General features: G+C 54.2%; 1 protein-coding gene across 1 annotated transcript in view; it reads right to left on the bottom strand.

Moving 5' to 3' along the window:
• SMAD6 (SMAD family member 6) overlaps positions 1–14,160 on the bottom strand; it is a 32,405-nt gene that overhangs the window by 14,881 nt on the left and 3,364 nt on the right. The window contains exons 2-3 of the mRNA XM_068695820.1: positions 13,806–13,862; positions 12,543–12,620 (exon numbers count right to left, since the gene is read on the bottom strand). Of these exons, the coding sequence (XP_068551921.1) occupies positions 12,543–12,620; positions 13,806–13,862 (135 nt within the window). The remainder of the gene's footprint in view (positions 1–12,542; positions 12,621–13,805; positions 13,863–14,160) is intronic.

Raw genomic sequence — 14,160 nt, forward strand, 5'->3', positions numbered from 1 at the left:
TGTAAATCCATCCTTCAAACCCCAAACCCCAACCCCAAGGGGACATTTGTGTCCGCGAGCCCCAAGCCCTGCTCAGTGCCAGGTCCCCGGGTGGCTGCACCCCACTCGAGAGCTGTTCAGTTAGCAAAACTCCCTGCTGATTTGGCACCTCTCATCTCAAAGGCCCTAAAACCCCAACCAAAAACCCCGTTCCCCTTTCTGCACACCTCCAGCTCCTGACGCTGCTCGCCACCAGCTCAGCCAAGCGGCCGCGCGTTGTGTAACGGGGCTGGAAAAGCAATCAGGAGGGGCCGGGGAGGGCTGGAAGGGGCGGCAGCCCAGGAAAAGGCTGCAAGAAATTCAGCTTTTACTCTGATAACAACAAACACTATTTTCTGCCCTTGACATCATGCTCCCGACTGCCACAAAACAACGGCCCCCGTCCAGACCCGTGCCATTCATTTCAGGGAGCGCAGGGCCCAGCCAGCGCGGCACGTTTCCATCCCTTAAAAATAGTTTGGGTTTCCTGTGTGTGAGTACCTAAATCCCCTCTGCTGGCGTGGCGGGCACAAGGACACATCCCAGCACCCTCCTTCTCCCTGTAGCCTGCAGTGAGAGCTTATAAAAGTGGCTCAGACACAGACTTTTGCATTAATCTAATATTAGATTGGATTAATCTCAGTACGAGGACTGCCACCCAGGCAACCCTGAAGTGGCCCCAAAATCATCACCCCTTGACCTGCAACCTCTCGCTCAGGTACTTTGTCTCTCCATGGATAATGGGTTGTGCTCCTGGGTTACTCTGGGTGTAAAATCAAGCTGGACAGGGACTGTGAGCATAAACACATCAGTGGGTCCTTCCACCTGCAGACACGGACGCGATGTTTGGTGGCATTTAGCTGCAACTGATTTCGGGAAGGCCAGCCCAGATCTCTCCCCCTCAGTGTGGCCGTGCCGGGTGGCACCTCGGGAACAACCCCAGCTATGGGGGACCCGATCCATGAGGTCCGGGTGGGCACCACCAGAGCTCACCTCTGCCTTCGCACCCCTGACCCTGCACGGTTTGAATCTGGTCCCAGATCAATGCGCTCCCCTGGGTGCTGAAGAAAAAGCTCGTTTTTCTCTGCTAAGCCACAAACCAGCCCAGGTAGGCACGCTCACCCCTCCCTCACGCAGTTTCCTTGATGGCTTCCAAACCCCAAGCTCGGCTCTTCCTTCCTGCAGGTTTTAACCCAGCCGAGGCTTTTCCAGGCGAGGCAGTATCAGCACACAAAACACCCAGCACAGGCAGCCTTTGAAGCAGAGCCCTTCAAAGACAGACGCAGACCGACCCCACCGAGGCTTTTTACACAAACAAATGCAGTACGGCGAGAGCAAAACTGATCTGCAAAGGTCTTTAATGTTCCAAGTCTCGAATGACCGACCCTTTCGAGCACGGCTGGATTCAGGCCAGCTCCCGAGGCCCACAGCAGTGACTCTACGTGGAAAAGAGCAGGGGTGTTTCAAAATACGTGGCCGTGATCATCTGGGCACAAAGCACGGCTTCGTTTTTCTGTTTGGGCAGCGAAGAGGCTGCCCGGAGAGCTCTTCCTCCAAGCCCAGCGATGCGTGAGTGACGTTTTTTTAAACACACTTTTGCTGACATTTCCCTTTCATTAAAATAGCTCAACAATGGGGGGAAAAGCAACTCGCCGCGCACATAGGATCTTTACCTTACTTTGTACTCGCAGAGGAATTTCCTTCATCTCCTCCGGAGTGGAAGTTTCCACGGATCCCCGGCTCACGTCACAGCCGTTTGCCTCTTTTTACGGCCGTAAAATCTTCCGAGCCCGGGTGTAAATCAGCTCGGCTATGAGAAGACGGATGGGATGCACACCCCAAGCCCTGGGGGTGCAAACAGCTCTCCCCACCCCAGCCCTGGAGCTGCTTGTTGCCAAAGCCACCTTATCCTGCAGACAGAGCCCTCCAGTGCTCAGCTCTGCCAGAAGATGAGGTAAAAGCATCAGCAGGGCTTGGAGAGTCAGCACCCAGCACTACAGCTCACCCCTTGTCCCAGGATCGCCCATCCCACAAGGCCAAGAGCTCCCGAAGGCCGTGGCACCACAGGGATCCTCTGGTGGGCTCATTCCTAACACATCAACCAACCACCACCGATGGTTATAGGCTGCAGCAGGTCAACAAGTTACCTACCACTGCCGTTTGGACCAACCAGCCCATTCCCTTCCCTCCAGACAGCATTTCAGTAGGTTCCCTGCAGGAAAACTGACCCAATGGGGCAGAAAACACGACACGAGCAGACGCATCCAGGGCACCAGCACCAAAACCCAGGCTCCTTGCCCCGTGTAAGGCTTTTGCCACGTGCCGCTGAGCTACCCAACACTTGGCATCCTCCTGCCTCGGCACGGCCACCTGCCCAGCTCTCCTCTGCTTGCCCTGGATTTTTGGGAGCCGACTGAATGCGCCGTGGATCCGGCACCCACCCACCAGCGTCCCTGCTTGCTCTGCAGAAACCCACGAGAGGTGATGGAGCAGAAAGCCCCCAGCCAGCTTCTGCAAACTCCGGAGCTGGAGCTGTCACCCTCACCCAACTCAGGCCCCAACCATAAAACAAGCTCCACAATAGCGTTATTTATTTTTTTTTAAGTCACAAATTATTTCCAGCAGCAGGAGGGTGGAAGGATGCAGTGTGCTGGACCCTGCTCGCCGGCACTGAGCCAGTCTCATAAATGGTTGGCAGCCGGCAGAGCAGCAAACCCATTTCTATTGAAATGAGCTTGTTACTACTAATTTTTACTGGCTTCCCAATTGATTCATAAAGTTTTGTTGGTTTCTTTTTCTTTTTTTTTTGGTTGGTTGGTTTTTCTTTGCAGATCTCAGAAAGCACTTCCTGAGACACTTGGGGGGAAAAACAAGCCCAGGACTCCCCACGAAGGGCTGCCCCCTGTGTTCGTGCCCCTCCAAGCCCTGGCATCCCACTTCCAGCCCTTCATAAAACCTTTCTGTAAGGGGTCCTCCAGCTTTCAGTGGGCTTCAATCAAAACCTCATGGATTCAGCTGCACCATTATCAGCCCTGGGGCAGAAATAGCCCGAGACCTGGGTGGAGGCTGCAGACACACACATCTTCTAGGGCTGGTTTGGGTGCACGATGTTTAACTCTCAGTTTTTGCATCTGCTCGCTCCGTGCACAGCTGGGTGCACCAAGCTGTTGCACTAAATAAACCGAACGGGTTGAAATTTAGAGCAGGAGTTTTTTTTGTAATTACCAGCAATTTTTAGCTGAGAGACCTGGCTCAACTTTGTCCATGGACCTTTCCTCAAAGCATGAGGAGAGCTCCTCCTCTTCTTGGACAAGCAGGGACAGCCAAAGCCATACTCCCACGAGGCCAACACCAGCAGGGCCACACCACTTTTACTGCACCAGGAATCCCAACACAACCCAACCCAACCCAACCCAACGCAACACAACCCAACACAACTCAACACCATAAAATGCAACCCAACAGAATTCAACGCAACGCAACACCTGGATGTGAGCTGAGAGCACCATCAGCCACTCAAGCCCAAGAGGAGGACACTACAGGAGCCAGCCCATTCAGCTGTCCGTGGGATATTTCAAAATGCCTTTTAATGCTTTAGTACGACACTCCCCATGTGCTGTGCTTACTGCTTTGACTTAATTAGCGGGAAGACCCTTCCCCATCCATTTCTTTCCCTTTTGCAAGCATCAGACTCTGAAGAAACATGAGCACAAGGCAAAACACAGTGCAATTCTCCGGTTCCCTTTTTGCAAAAAGTTATGCTACGGTTCCCATTCACTTTAAAACAGAAAAAGAAAGCCCACAGCGACCTCATTTTCACACGCTGCTCACTTCAAGGCTCAAAGAGCAAAAGGGCACGAGCTGCAGCGCACGAGGAAGATGTGACCGCGCTCGCCCGGCCGCCGCGGGGACACAACGGCATTTGTTCAGAAGGGGCTGAGAGCAGAGCCAGGAGCGTTTACAGCCACCACGGTCAATGTTTGCTTTCTCTGCCACCCAGGCACGGCGGGGACAGGCGGGCAGGGATCACAGCGCCTTGTGCTGGGGGAAGATGGATCAACCGTGCCATTCTTCCCAGCGCACAGCCCGGCGCGGCAGCTCACAAGCAGCCGTTGTCTGCGCCGGGCACTCTCCCCTCCTCTGGTCCCCACCAGAACCAGCCACGTTTTGTAAAGGCCAGGGGAAAAAACAAGGAAATGAAGGAAAAGCAACGTGCTCTGAGCAGCACATCTGACACTCCACACCCTCCAGAGCCAGGGTGAGCATAGAGGAGATGGCGCAGCGCTGTCGGCACCCACCCAGCAGGTGCCCCAAGTGTTGCACCTCTTTTCAGGTGGCTGCCGGGCTGGTTTTCAAACCAGGAAATGCATTTTGGTCTTTATTATATCCATATTTTTTTTTCTTTCTTGAATAGACAACAGCGGTTTGCATCACTATGTGTGAAAGAGTAAAGCAGCTGGCTTTTTTTTTTCTCCTTTAAAAAAGTCTTTAACATTCTTTGGCTCTTTGAGTGGAAAAATCTTAGCAAACGAGACCTTAATAAATGGAAAGAGCTGAAAAATAGCCTTTCTGCTGGCACAGTTTGCTCCTTCTAATGGAATACATAGATAAAACTGACACATCTGGGTCTTGAACCTTCCTCAGCGCTGCTGCGAGGAATCCTTCCCAGGTATCCCTGGCACGGCGCTTGCTGGATCCGGCACCGATTCCTAAAATTGATTCCTAAAATCCTCCGGCCTCTGAAGCCCAGTTGAGGCAGGGAAGGGCAGCCTGATCCTCCTGCCCAGGACAAGGACCATCCCCAAACCCCAAAACCTCAGCACAGGTGGAGGAAGGGGAGGGAAGGACTGAAGGTGATGGAGGGGAGCAGCAGGGATGCTGCAGGGCTGGATCACATCAACCCTGGGGCACAGGACCCTCTGCCAGGAAAGGCCTCCTGCTCCCCCAGCAGTGAAAAACTGCTGAAATGAATCAATGCATACACAGATACGGAAATAATCTCCCCATACCTTCTTGTATCACTGGGAAATTGGGAAATTTAGCAGGTTATAACCTGGAACATAAAGCACCGCCTGCATGGAGAAGCATCGCAGTGAGGCTGCTCCCAGAGCAAGTCTGTACCCAAAAGGAGAGGCAGGAACGGGTTTTGTGGCGTGGAGGAATTCAGCTCTGGTCATCTTGGCTGAAAACAGGCGGGGGAGCAAGGGCAGCACCCTGAGAGCCCGACACCCCCAGCATGGGGCATCTTCTCCAGGCAGCGGCTGCGCCCCGCGGCGCGATGCGAGCAGGAACAGCCGTGAGCCTAATCCCCAGCACTTCGGGAGGACAAAGAGCCGAGTCTCCTTCGCCAGCAGATTTACCTTGTGGTTCCAGGGACGCGAGGCACTTCAAAGCCGGCAGCAGCCCGGCCAGAGGCAGTAAAGGGATGTACTTTTCGGCTGCTGAGCGGTGAAGTGAAATCCACACAAATAAGCAGTGTTCCAGCGAGGCAGGTTTAACCATCAGCCGCTCCGAGGGACGGGAGATGTTTTTCCTGAAGTCTTTTTTTTTTTTTTTTTCCAGTTTGTCTTGGGGTATTTTTTTTTTTTTCTCTTTCTTACTAAAACACGTCTCGAGCTCCCGCACCGCACACCCCGCTTGGATTTGAGCATCCTCCAGAGGTAAAATGCTGAGTTAGGGACTGGCGGCCAGGAAAGGAGGTGCCTTTGATGAATAGCAAATCGACGGACTTCAATCGTTTCGGTAAGCGCCACAGATTTAATAAGTTATTTCCGTGGAAAACCTTAGTAACTCGGGTATGAATCAAGCCTATAAACACCTCTCACTCATCAAAGTGCCACCAAAAAAAAATAAAAAAAAAATCTATTACTGTAACTCTGAATGCTAGCCTCTCTCTACAGGTCGCTCCAAGAAGCCAAAATTCCCCTTCAAAACATTCACCATTTTCAAAGGTCAGCAATACACTGTGTCCAGTATTCAGCAAATCCATTTAAGAAGTAAAACACGCACAGAGAGGGAGTTCAAACAAAGCCGTGCCATCAGATGTGCACTGCTTGAAAGACACAACCGGAGTCACATCAAAAGGACTTTTACTACCTAGAAAGCCGTATCCAACTCCTAATAGGGTGCAAGAATGTAGTGTTTTGGCTACAAAGATTAAACTAATTTACTTTTAAGTAACTTGCTTACTTCCTGATGTTTCTTTTTTTTTTTTTTTCTTTTTTTTTTTTTCCCCTCCAAGTGTGATGCTGAGGTGCTTGGAGAAGTGCGGGATGTGATTGCTCTGTGATTCAAGGCCAAACACCAGAACTACTCAATGAACCACAGACAAAAACATATTTTATCTGGGTGTTGTACTTACTCCAAGAACTTCTACGCCGAAAACATCTCGGCTAGCTGCTGAAAGCCAGCGTGGATCCAGGTGAGGAAGGAAGAGGAGAGGCGACTGACTCCTCTACAACACGTGCTGCAAAATGCAGCGTCCCCAGCACAACGCTGCTCCCCAAACTCTGCTCCCCAAACTCTGCTCGTGCTGTCCCCACACTGCTCCCCAAAGGCTTTTCGTGCTGTCCCCTCGCCCAGCAGTCCCTGCTGCAGAGGGACAGCACCTCTGGGGCTCCGTCCTCCAGGCACCCACCGAGTGCCCCATCCCCAGCCCTGCCACCGCTTCCCTCTGGAACGGGGCGCTGCTCCCACAGCACCCCAGGCACACACACACATTGCCTTTACAGCACCCTACCGGCTCCACCACGGCCATTTCTCACGTCCCGAGGAGCTCTGTGTACACACACAAATGCAGAGGCATCGTCTGCAAAGCTGCTTTAATCCCTGCAGCAGGCACGGGGCCAAATATCGATGAGCCCAACCTCCTGCCGCTGGCTGTGCAAGACGCGGGCTTGTGTTGCTGCAGACAAACGATCCCAGGGCTCTGGCAGCCAGCTCCCATTTTTTCTGTCCTTCTGGAGCAGGGACAGCTCTGATTGTCCACATTTTTCTAAGTGCTGCCTGTTAAAGCAGGACCGATGGAAGAGGAAGGATCTCTTATAGGTGCAGGAACGCACGTGGTGGGTGGTGACGGGGTCGATTCCAGCTCTACTGCCCTGCTGAGCCTGGACGCATCGCTGACACTTCTCCATTTTCCATCCCAGATGACTCCTTTCCTCCTGGAGGACAGCATTTTTGGAGGCTGGTGATGTCCTCTCACAGCACAGCAGCAGCAGACCCTGAGAACAGCCTTTCCTCCCTTCTAGGGATGCCCGCAGAGCCAACTGCCCTCTCCTCGCACACAAACCTCTCCGCATCCCCAGCACATTCCCCAGCAGCCCCTCACCCTTTCTGAAATTAACTTCCCCTCCCCACACTACCAACCTGGCCCAGCTCAGAAATCAATTCCGAAACCCAAAAGGCTTGCGTTGCGAGCCCATAACCCGCAGGATATTTTTACAAACAGGTGGCACTCGCCTTAGAAACCCTTCCACAGCTGCACAGCCGCCGCCAGAACTTCATCCTCGTGCCGATGGGTTCAGCACCACCTCCCTGCTGCTCCACACAGGGCGTTGGGTGTGCAAGGCGAGACGAAGGTGCACGGGTGGCAAAATTTGGGCAAGCTCCTGCAGACCCCAAAACGCACCACGGGGCCAAGGACCCAACCCGAGCCACCCGCTGCACCGGAGGGAGCTCCGCATGCGGGAACGTCTCCGCAGCCTGGGTCTAAAGGGCTTTCTCCACGCACCATCTTGCCCCAGAGGGTGTTTGCTGAGTCCTGATGCTCCAGATGAGTTCAGCTGCAGGCCGGTGAGGTCTCTGTGCTGCCCCACCTCCGGGCACTGCTCCTCATTGCCCTCCTGCCCCGCAGGAACCAACGTCTCCATGCCAGGAGCTGCCACCGGAGCCACCGCTGTGGCAAGCCCCAAGGTAATAAATCCAACAAGGACCCTCCTGTAGATCTGCAGGCTCTGGAGGACTCATCACCAGCCCAGACGGTTTGAGGACACTTGCTGCACACCTTTGTCTCTGAAAGGGGTGAGTGCTGCAAGCTGGGGGTGCCATCCCTGAGGACTTCCCCACCTTCCCTGGGGGCTCGCTCGGCGATTCGGGGCTGCCTTTGATGTCGGGGCCAGGCAGGGCTGGAGGCTTCGCTCCCACAGCGAGGTTTGGTGGTGTGAAGTCCTCGGGAAGGGAAGGGAAAGGAAAGGAAGGGAAAAGGGATGCTGTGCGGCTGCGCTCTCTGATCCGTGTTCCAGCATCCATGCAGCCCACGGGCCGTGGGGGAAAACCTTCACGCAGCGCGCAGAATTCCTCTCTTGAAGCCCATTGGAAAATAGATGCACTTTATTTCCCGTTGGCAAACTTAAAACTATGGAGGGAAAAATGTTTAATATAAAAACATCTGACAAAGCACCTCCAGGATGTATTTTTTTGCATCAAAGAAGTAGCTCTTGGCAAGGCGCGCGCTCCTCCGACGAGAAAACCTTTTAGCCAAACCCTGATTGTTATGGACTGCTCCGAGTCAGACACGCCAGCGAGCTTTAAGTTAAATATGAAAGAAAAAGGAAACCAAAACCATTACTGGCCCAAATAAACATCTGTCTGTGATTAAGCTGGATGCACAGATACGCTCCGCTCGTTTTTTAGGGGGGACGTCTGTTTGCTGGAGCAGGACGGGGGCAGACAGGAGGAGTAGGGTCAGCGATGCTGCCCGCTCCCAACCTCAGCCCCCAGCCCCAAAATGCTCCCAAACCTGCTGCAAACCCCCCTGCCTCATCACCTCCAGCAGAAACTGCCTGCCTAACGAGAAAAATAGCAGGTTTTCTACTAGCAGGTAATTTCCCAGTCTCTCCCCCCGCCTGGAAAGGGCAGTGTTTGCCCAGTTTCCACACACATCCGCCTTACATATTTATAGGCTTTTTTTTTTTTTTTCCTATCCCTAACACAGAGGATCTTCATAAATTTCCTTGTTAGCATAAATCCTCGTGGTCTGTTATTTCTGGGGGGGGGAGAGGAAGGGAGACGCTCACTTTCTCCATGCGGTGCATTTGGAAATCTGCTTCCTGAAGCCTCCCAAGGCTGCCGCGAGCAGAGAAAATCCCCCTGCAGCTCTCCCTTTGTACCCGGGACATCGCTGCAACGGGGCTGAGCCACCCCAAGGCATACAGGGAAGCTATCCCTGCATCCCACCACCATAAGCAGATCCTTCGGCTTTCCAAGACCTGACAGAAGTGATCTAAATGAGCTCTGGCCCATCCAGTCTCGGTTTCTCCACTCTGTTAATCCACGATTGTCCTCTGCCAACACCAGAGTAATGCAGAGCGCATCCTTTGGCAGAGCCCAGCCCTGCACACAAGCCTCTCCTTCTCCAGGTTTCAGATCCATCCATGTGTTTTCACACCGGCTCCATCCTTTCAGGCGAGACTCCCAAATGCCCCAAATTCATCCCAGATCTTTACCAGGGTTTCAGCCGCACCTTTCGGATGCTACGAGCGTGCCCACCAGGGCTGAAACTCTCAAAGAGCCCGAGCACAGGGGAATTGAATTCATCTCTGGACCAAAGAGCACGCCAGTTTTGGAACACCTAAGGCAGCATCCTCCCCGGCACCTCCTGCAAAGCCCCTGGCTGCGGGTACAAGCCCTCGCCAGGACTTGTAGCCAAGGGACCGTGCAGGAGGGAGGCATGGTGAGGAGCAAAGCCCTGCCACACACGAGGCTGGAGCCCCGCAGGCAGCCCGATTCCCAAAGGCCTTTCCCTCCGAACAATGAAACTTTCAATGCAAGGGAGCAGGCGTGCGGCGGCACACGAGGCGAGGCGGCGCGACGAGCGGCGCGTTTCGGGGCAGAGCAGCGAGCACAAAGGCTTGGCACCGGCTGCCGCGGGAGCTGCTGCCTGCTCCTACGGCTCAGACCTCCCCGTCCTGAGAGCTGCTCAAGGAAAAGAGGTGCCCCAACATGATCCCATGGACCCCAAAAGACAGATAAACCGCTCCCGACAAGCGGCACCGCTGCCCCTGCTCCAGCACAGCCCTTGGAGAGCTCAGCGCCACCATGAACAAGACCACAGCACCTCGGGATCGCTGCTCGTGCAAATTTATGGGGTTTTGTCCACCGGGAAGGCAAGGAACGGGGTCTTTTGGGGTGAGGAAGAGCCCTGGGGGAGGCAGGGAACGGTGAAGCCCCCGGGGCCGGGCTGCTTGCTGCACCCCGAACCAGTTTGCAGAGCCGCGCAGCCCTCTGCAAGCCTGGCGAGTCGAACGGGTACAGCAGCTTCTTGGCACTGCTGGAGGAGCCAAGTCTGAGGGGAAGAGGGAAAAAAAAAAAAAAAAAAAAGAGAGAAATTACTACAAATGTTCCACCAGTTATGAGTCACGGGGCTGAGCTTTGTTTCTGCCTCGCTGGATTTTGCCCTTTCCCTGGTATTTCCCCAGCCCCGTCCCGGCGAGCTGGGCTGGGGACGTCCCCTCCTGGGTGACCGCGGCACGGAGCCACCATCGGCAGCCCCAGGCTGGGGCAGTGACCTGGGTGTCCCCACGTGGCTGCTCAGCCCTGTGAGCCTGCCCACAGAAACCTGCCCGGGCTCCACAGGACCACGAAACCCCAGGTTTTCCTTTTCGGATCCCCCAGGAACCAGCCCCGATGGATCCCCAGGATCCGGCTGCACCAGTAAATCTCAGGCACACCAGCGGCCACCCCACAAATTCCTGTGTGCCTAAAAGTGATTCTGCTTCCAACTCCACGGCTGGAAACATCGGATCAAAGACCTCCAAGTGCCTCCCACACCACCCCAGCCCCTTCCTGACCATTGCACTTTTCAGAGGAACAAGAAGCGCTCCCAACCTGCTCCCAAAACCCGCTCTCCACGGGGTTACCCATGGGCAGACAACTGCATGTCATGGCCCAAACCTCAGGCTTCAGCCTTTCAGATGGTAAAGATCATCGTTGTAACCATGAAAAGGCCCAACTTCAAACAGCATTTTCAGTTTTTGTACTTTTAGAGATGATCTTCCCACTTCATGCTAAAGCTTCCCGTTTAGAAGCCCGTCAAGCAAACGAGCGACAGCGCAAGAATGGCTCTCTTTGTTACCCCAAACTGAATTCTGTGGTTTTCGGAGGAAAAGCCTTTTTGATGATCAAAGCCGGAGCAATAAATAGTAGCGGCTTGATGCTGGATCCAAAACGTCCTTATTTCTGGAAGGGGAGCTAAACGCACAGTTCCTTCCTTCAGTACACACAGCGCGGGCAGGGCAGGCCGCGTGCCTCCTGTGCCGTTTGCACAGACCCACAAAATAAGTCGGGATGGAGAATAAACAAACCCAAACGTGGCAGAGAGACCACGGCCTAAGTGCTTTTTTTTTCTCCTTTTACTCTGCAGCGATGACAAGTATGGGTTAACTTCAGTGAGGCTCTTATCCTCTTTCAGCAATCGGGAGCGCTGGGGAAAAATAAATCACGCAGCCCCAGACTCTTATTAAAAGTTACACCATTTGAAACCACGCAGGGGGAGAGCGGGGATCCGATTTCAGCCCGATCCTGGTCACATGTTATCATTATATTGTTCGAGTAAAAGTTAAAATCTCCCTTCCAGCCCAGAAACCCCACCAGATGTCCCATAAAGAACTCAGCTGTGATAGAAGCTAAACCATTACATCCTCAGGAACCCTGCTTTTAAAACTCCGCCGCTGTAATTAATGGCTATTATCAAGTTACAATAAAAGCCACGGGCACGGGGAGCTTTACGGGGACGGATCCAGCCCAGGAGATGTTTTGCTGGGCGCTGGGAGCACACGTTTATCACGGCACCGTGCTCCTATCAATCGTTCCCCTGCTGCAGCCACTTGGCACGCACCCGGCGAGCCCCCAGCACGCACACGGCAAGACCTGCGGCCACTGGGGAGCCTCCCAGGGAGACCATCCCCAAAAAATGCCCACGGGGCCACGTGCCATGCGATCACAACACCACCATGCCGTGCTGCTTGAAGGCTTGAGCATCCTCAGGAGTGGGTTTTGCTGAATCGGCCAAGTCACCGCCACCCCGTCTGCTTGCACCGGCCCCAGCGAGCACCAAACCCACCCAGGTGCTCAGCCCCGGATAGCTCAGTGGGTTTGTCCACCCCAAACCTAATTGCCAGGCTCTGCCTCACACCAAGTCCTTCCTGGCATGGAAACAAGCAGGTCCCACGGACAGGTCCCTTCTTTCCTCCTCCCCGCCGCACAGCGCCCAGCCCCAGCCGGAGAGGTTCACCCACCAAGCACAGCCCTAGCGCCACGCGGATCCAAATCCTGATCCTCTGCTCCAAAACCGCCTCTGGTGGTGCCTGCGCACCACGAAATGCAAGGAAAGGTGCAGGGGTGGGGCAGAGCAAAGCCAGGGCCTTGGAGCCCAGACATCTCGGAGCAGCCACCCTGAGCGGCTGCCCCTCGTGCTCCCCGTTTGTGCCGAGCACAGGGAGGGCGCAGCACAACCCCCCCCCTCCATTCTCCTCCTCCTCCTCCTCCAGTCCCCGAGCTCCCCGGGAGCACGACCGCCTGCCAACCTGAGAACTCTCCGGGTGTGACATTGGGCGAGTTTGTAGCCTCTGTTTCAGTGTAAGACAACGTGGAATCCGATAGATCTGCAAAGAGACAGGAAAAAAAAAAGCCCAGTTTTTAATCCTCCTGCATTTGCAAGCGCTACGTGCGTGCCCGGGGCCCCTCTGCTTCCCATCCCCTGCCCACAGCTCCCGACAAACTCTCAGCTGGGCCAGAAAGCAGCATTTAGCTTTGTACCTCCACCGTGCAAAGTCTGAATCGCTTCGACCACAGAAATAACTGCAGCAAAGTCGATCAAACAAGTAGGAACTTGGTGCTTACTGGATAAGGTTACATTAAGCCTCTAAACAATTCATAGTTACTATACTTAATTATCGCCATTAAAATTCTTGAAGCTGTTTATTCTTGCTTCCTTCCTTCCTTCCTCTTTGCTGAAGCGAAGGAAACTTTGTTTTAACAAGTTAAGAGTCTTTGTTATTCTCTCTTGCTTACACCCCTCTAATTAAGTGCTCAACTGTTTGCTCACAGATTAACTATTATTTTTCCAATCAAACAAGCCAATGAAGCAGATTTCAGGCCCTGGCTGTTGTTTTAACCAAGTCACGTGTGGCTCCCTACCATCCCTCCCTGCAGCACCAGCACTTTCTGAAGGGAATTACCCCGCAGTGGGGAGAACAGGGAGGGACGAGGTTGGTTTTTTTTTTTTTCCCTCTCTTTTTTCCCCACACCTAACAAAGAAAAAAAAAAGGAGAAGGAAAACAAAAGCAACCCACGACCAGCAAATCTCCTTCGCAGGATGCTCCAGACACGAAGGCTAGGGTGGGCTTTTCCCTTTCCAAAGCTTTTCTGATTCGTTAGGAGCAGCAAAATGCCCTTCCAAAATTACAGAGCAGCGACTTTTGGAGAGGCTGCGTCTCGGGTTAATGAGCACAGGAAGGGCAGGAGCCGGCCGGGGCGCAGCCGGGAGCTCCCACGCCCCCCTCGCTCCGGCACCCGCGCGCAGACAAAACACGGCGCCCGGGAACCCTTCATTACGCCCCCGTGGGCTTCGGCTCAGTTGGGGAAATCTGCATGTGCCTGCACGGCAATTTGGGATGATAAACCGGCGTTCGTTTACTGCTCGAAGCCCGTCAGCTGATGCTTGCTCAGAAGTAATGAGCAGGCAGAAAATCCCCGCCGCTGCCCGCTGCGCCACCGCGAGGTGCCGGTAACCGGCACCGGGGCTGCACCACGAGAGCTGCAGGAGATCAAGAGGTGAAGGCACGTACCCAGTGGCTTTTGCTCATCATTAGGAGACAGCCGAGAGTAAGGAGGTGGTGGAGACTCTGGAAAAAAGGAAAGTTTGCGTTAGTGTTGTGTTCGGTCTATAAATGAAAGCTCTTCTGAGTCAGGAGCGCTTTGAAGGCTGCAAACACAACGGAGGGAAGCCCACTCGCACTGGGAACCCACCAGGAACTCTACACCAAGTCTCGTCCATGTCTTTGCCCAACAGGGGTCAGCCCTGACCCCTCAAGGCAGGCATTACGGCTGGGAACGTGGCCGTCCTGCCTCCCAGCACGGCCACCCCAAGTGTGGCTCCAACCCACGTGCGGGGACCCAGCGAGAGCTCCCCAAACTCCGCAT

The sequence above is a fragment of the Anas acuta genome, chromosome 12 (assembly GCF_963932015.1).
Source record: "Anas acuta chromosome 12, bAnaAcu1.1, whole genome shotgun sequence".
NCBI lineage: Eukaryota > Metazoa > Chordata > Aves > Anseriformes > Anatidae > Anas > Anas acuta.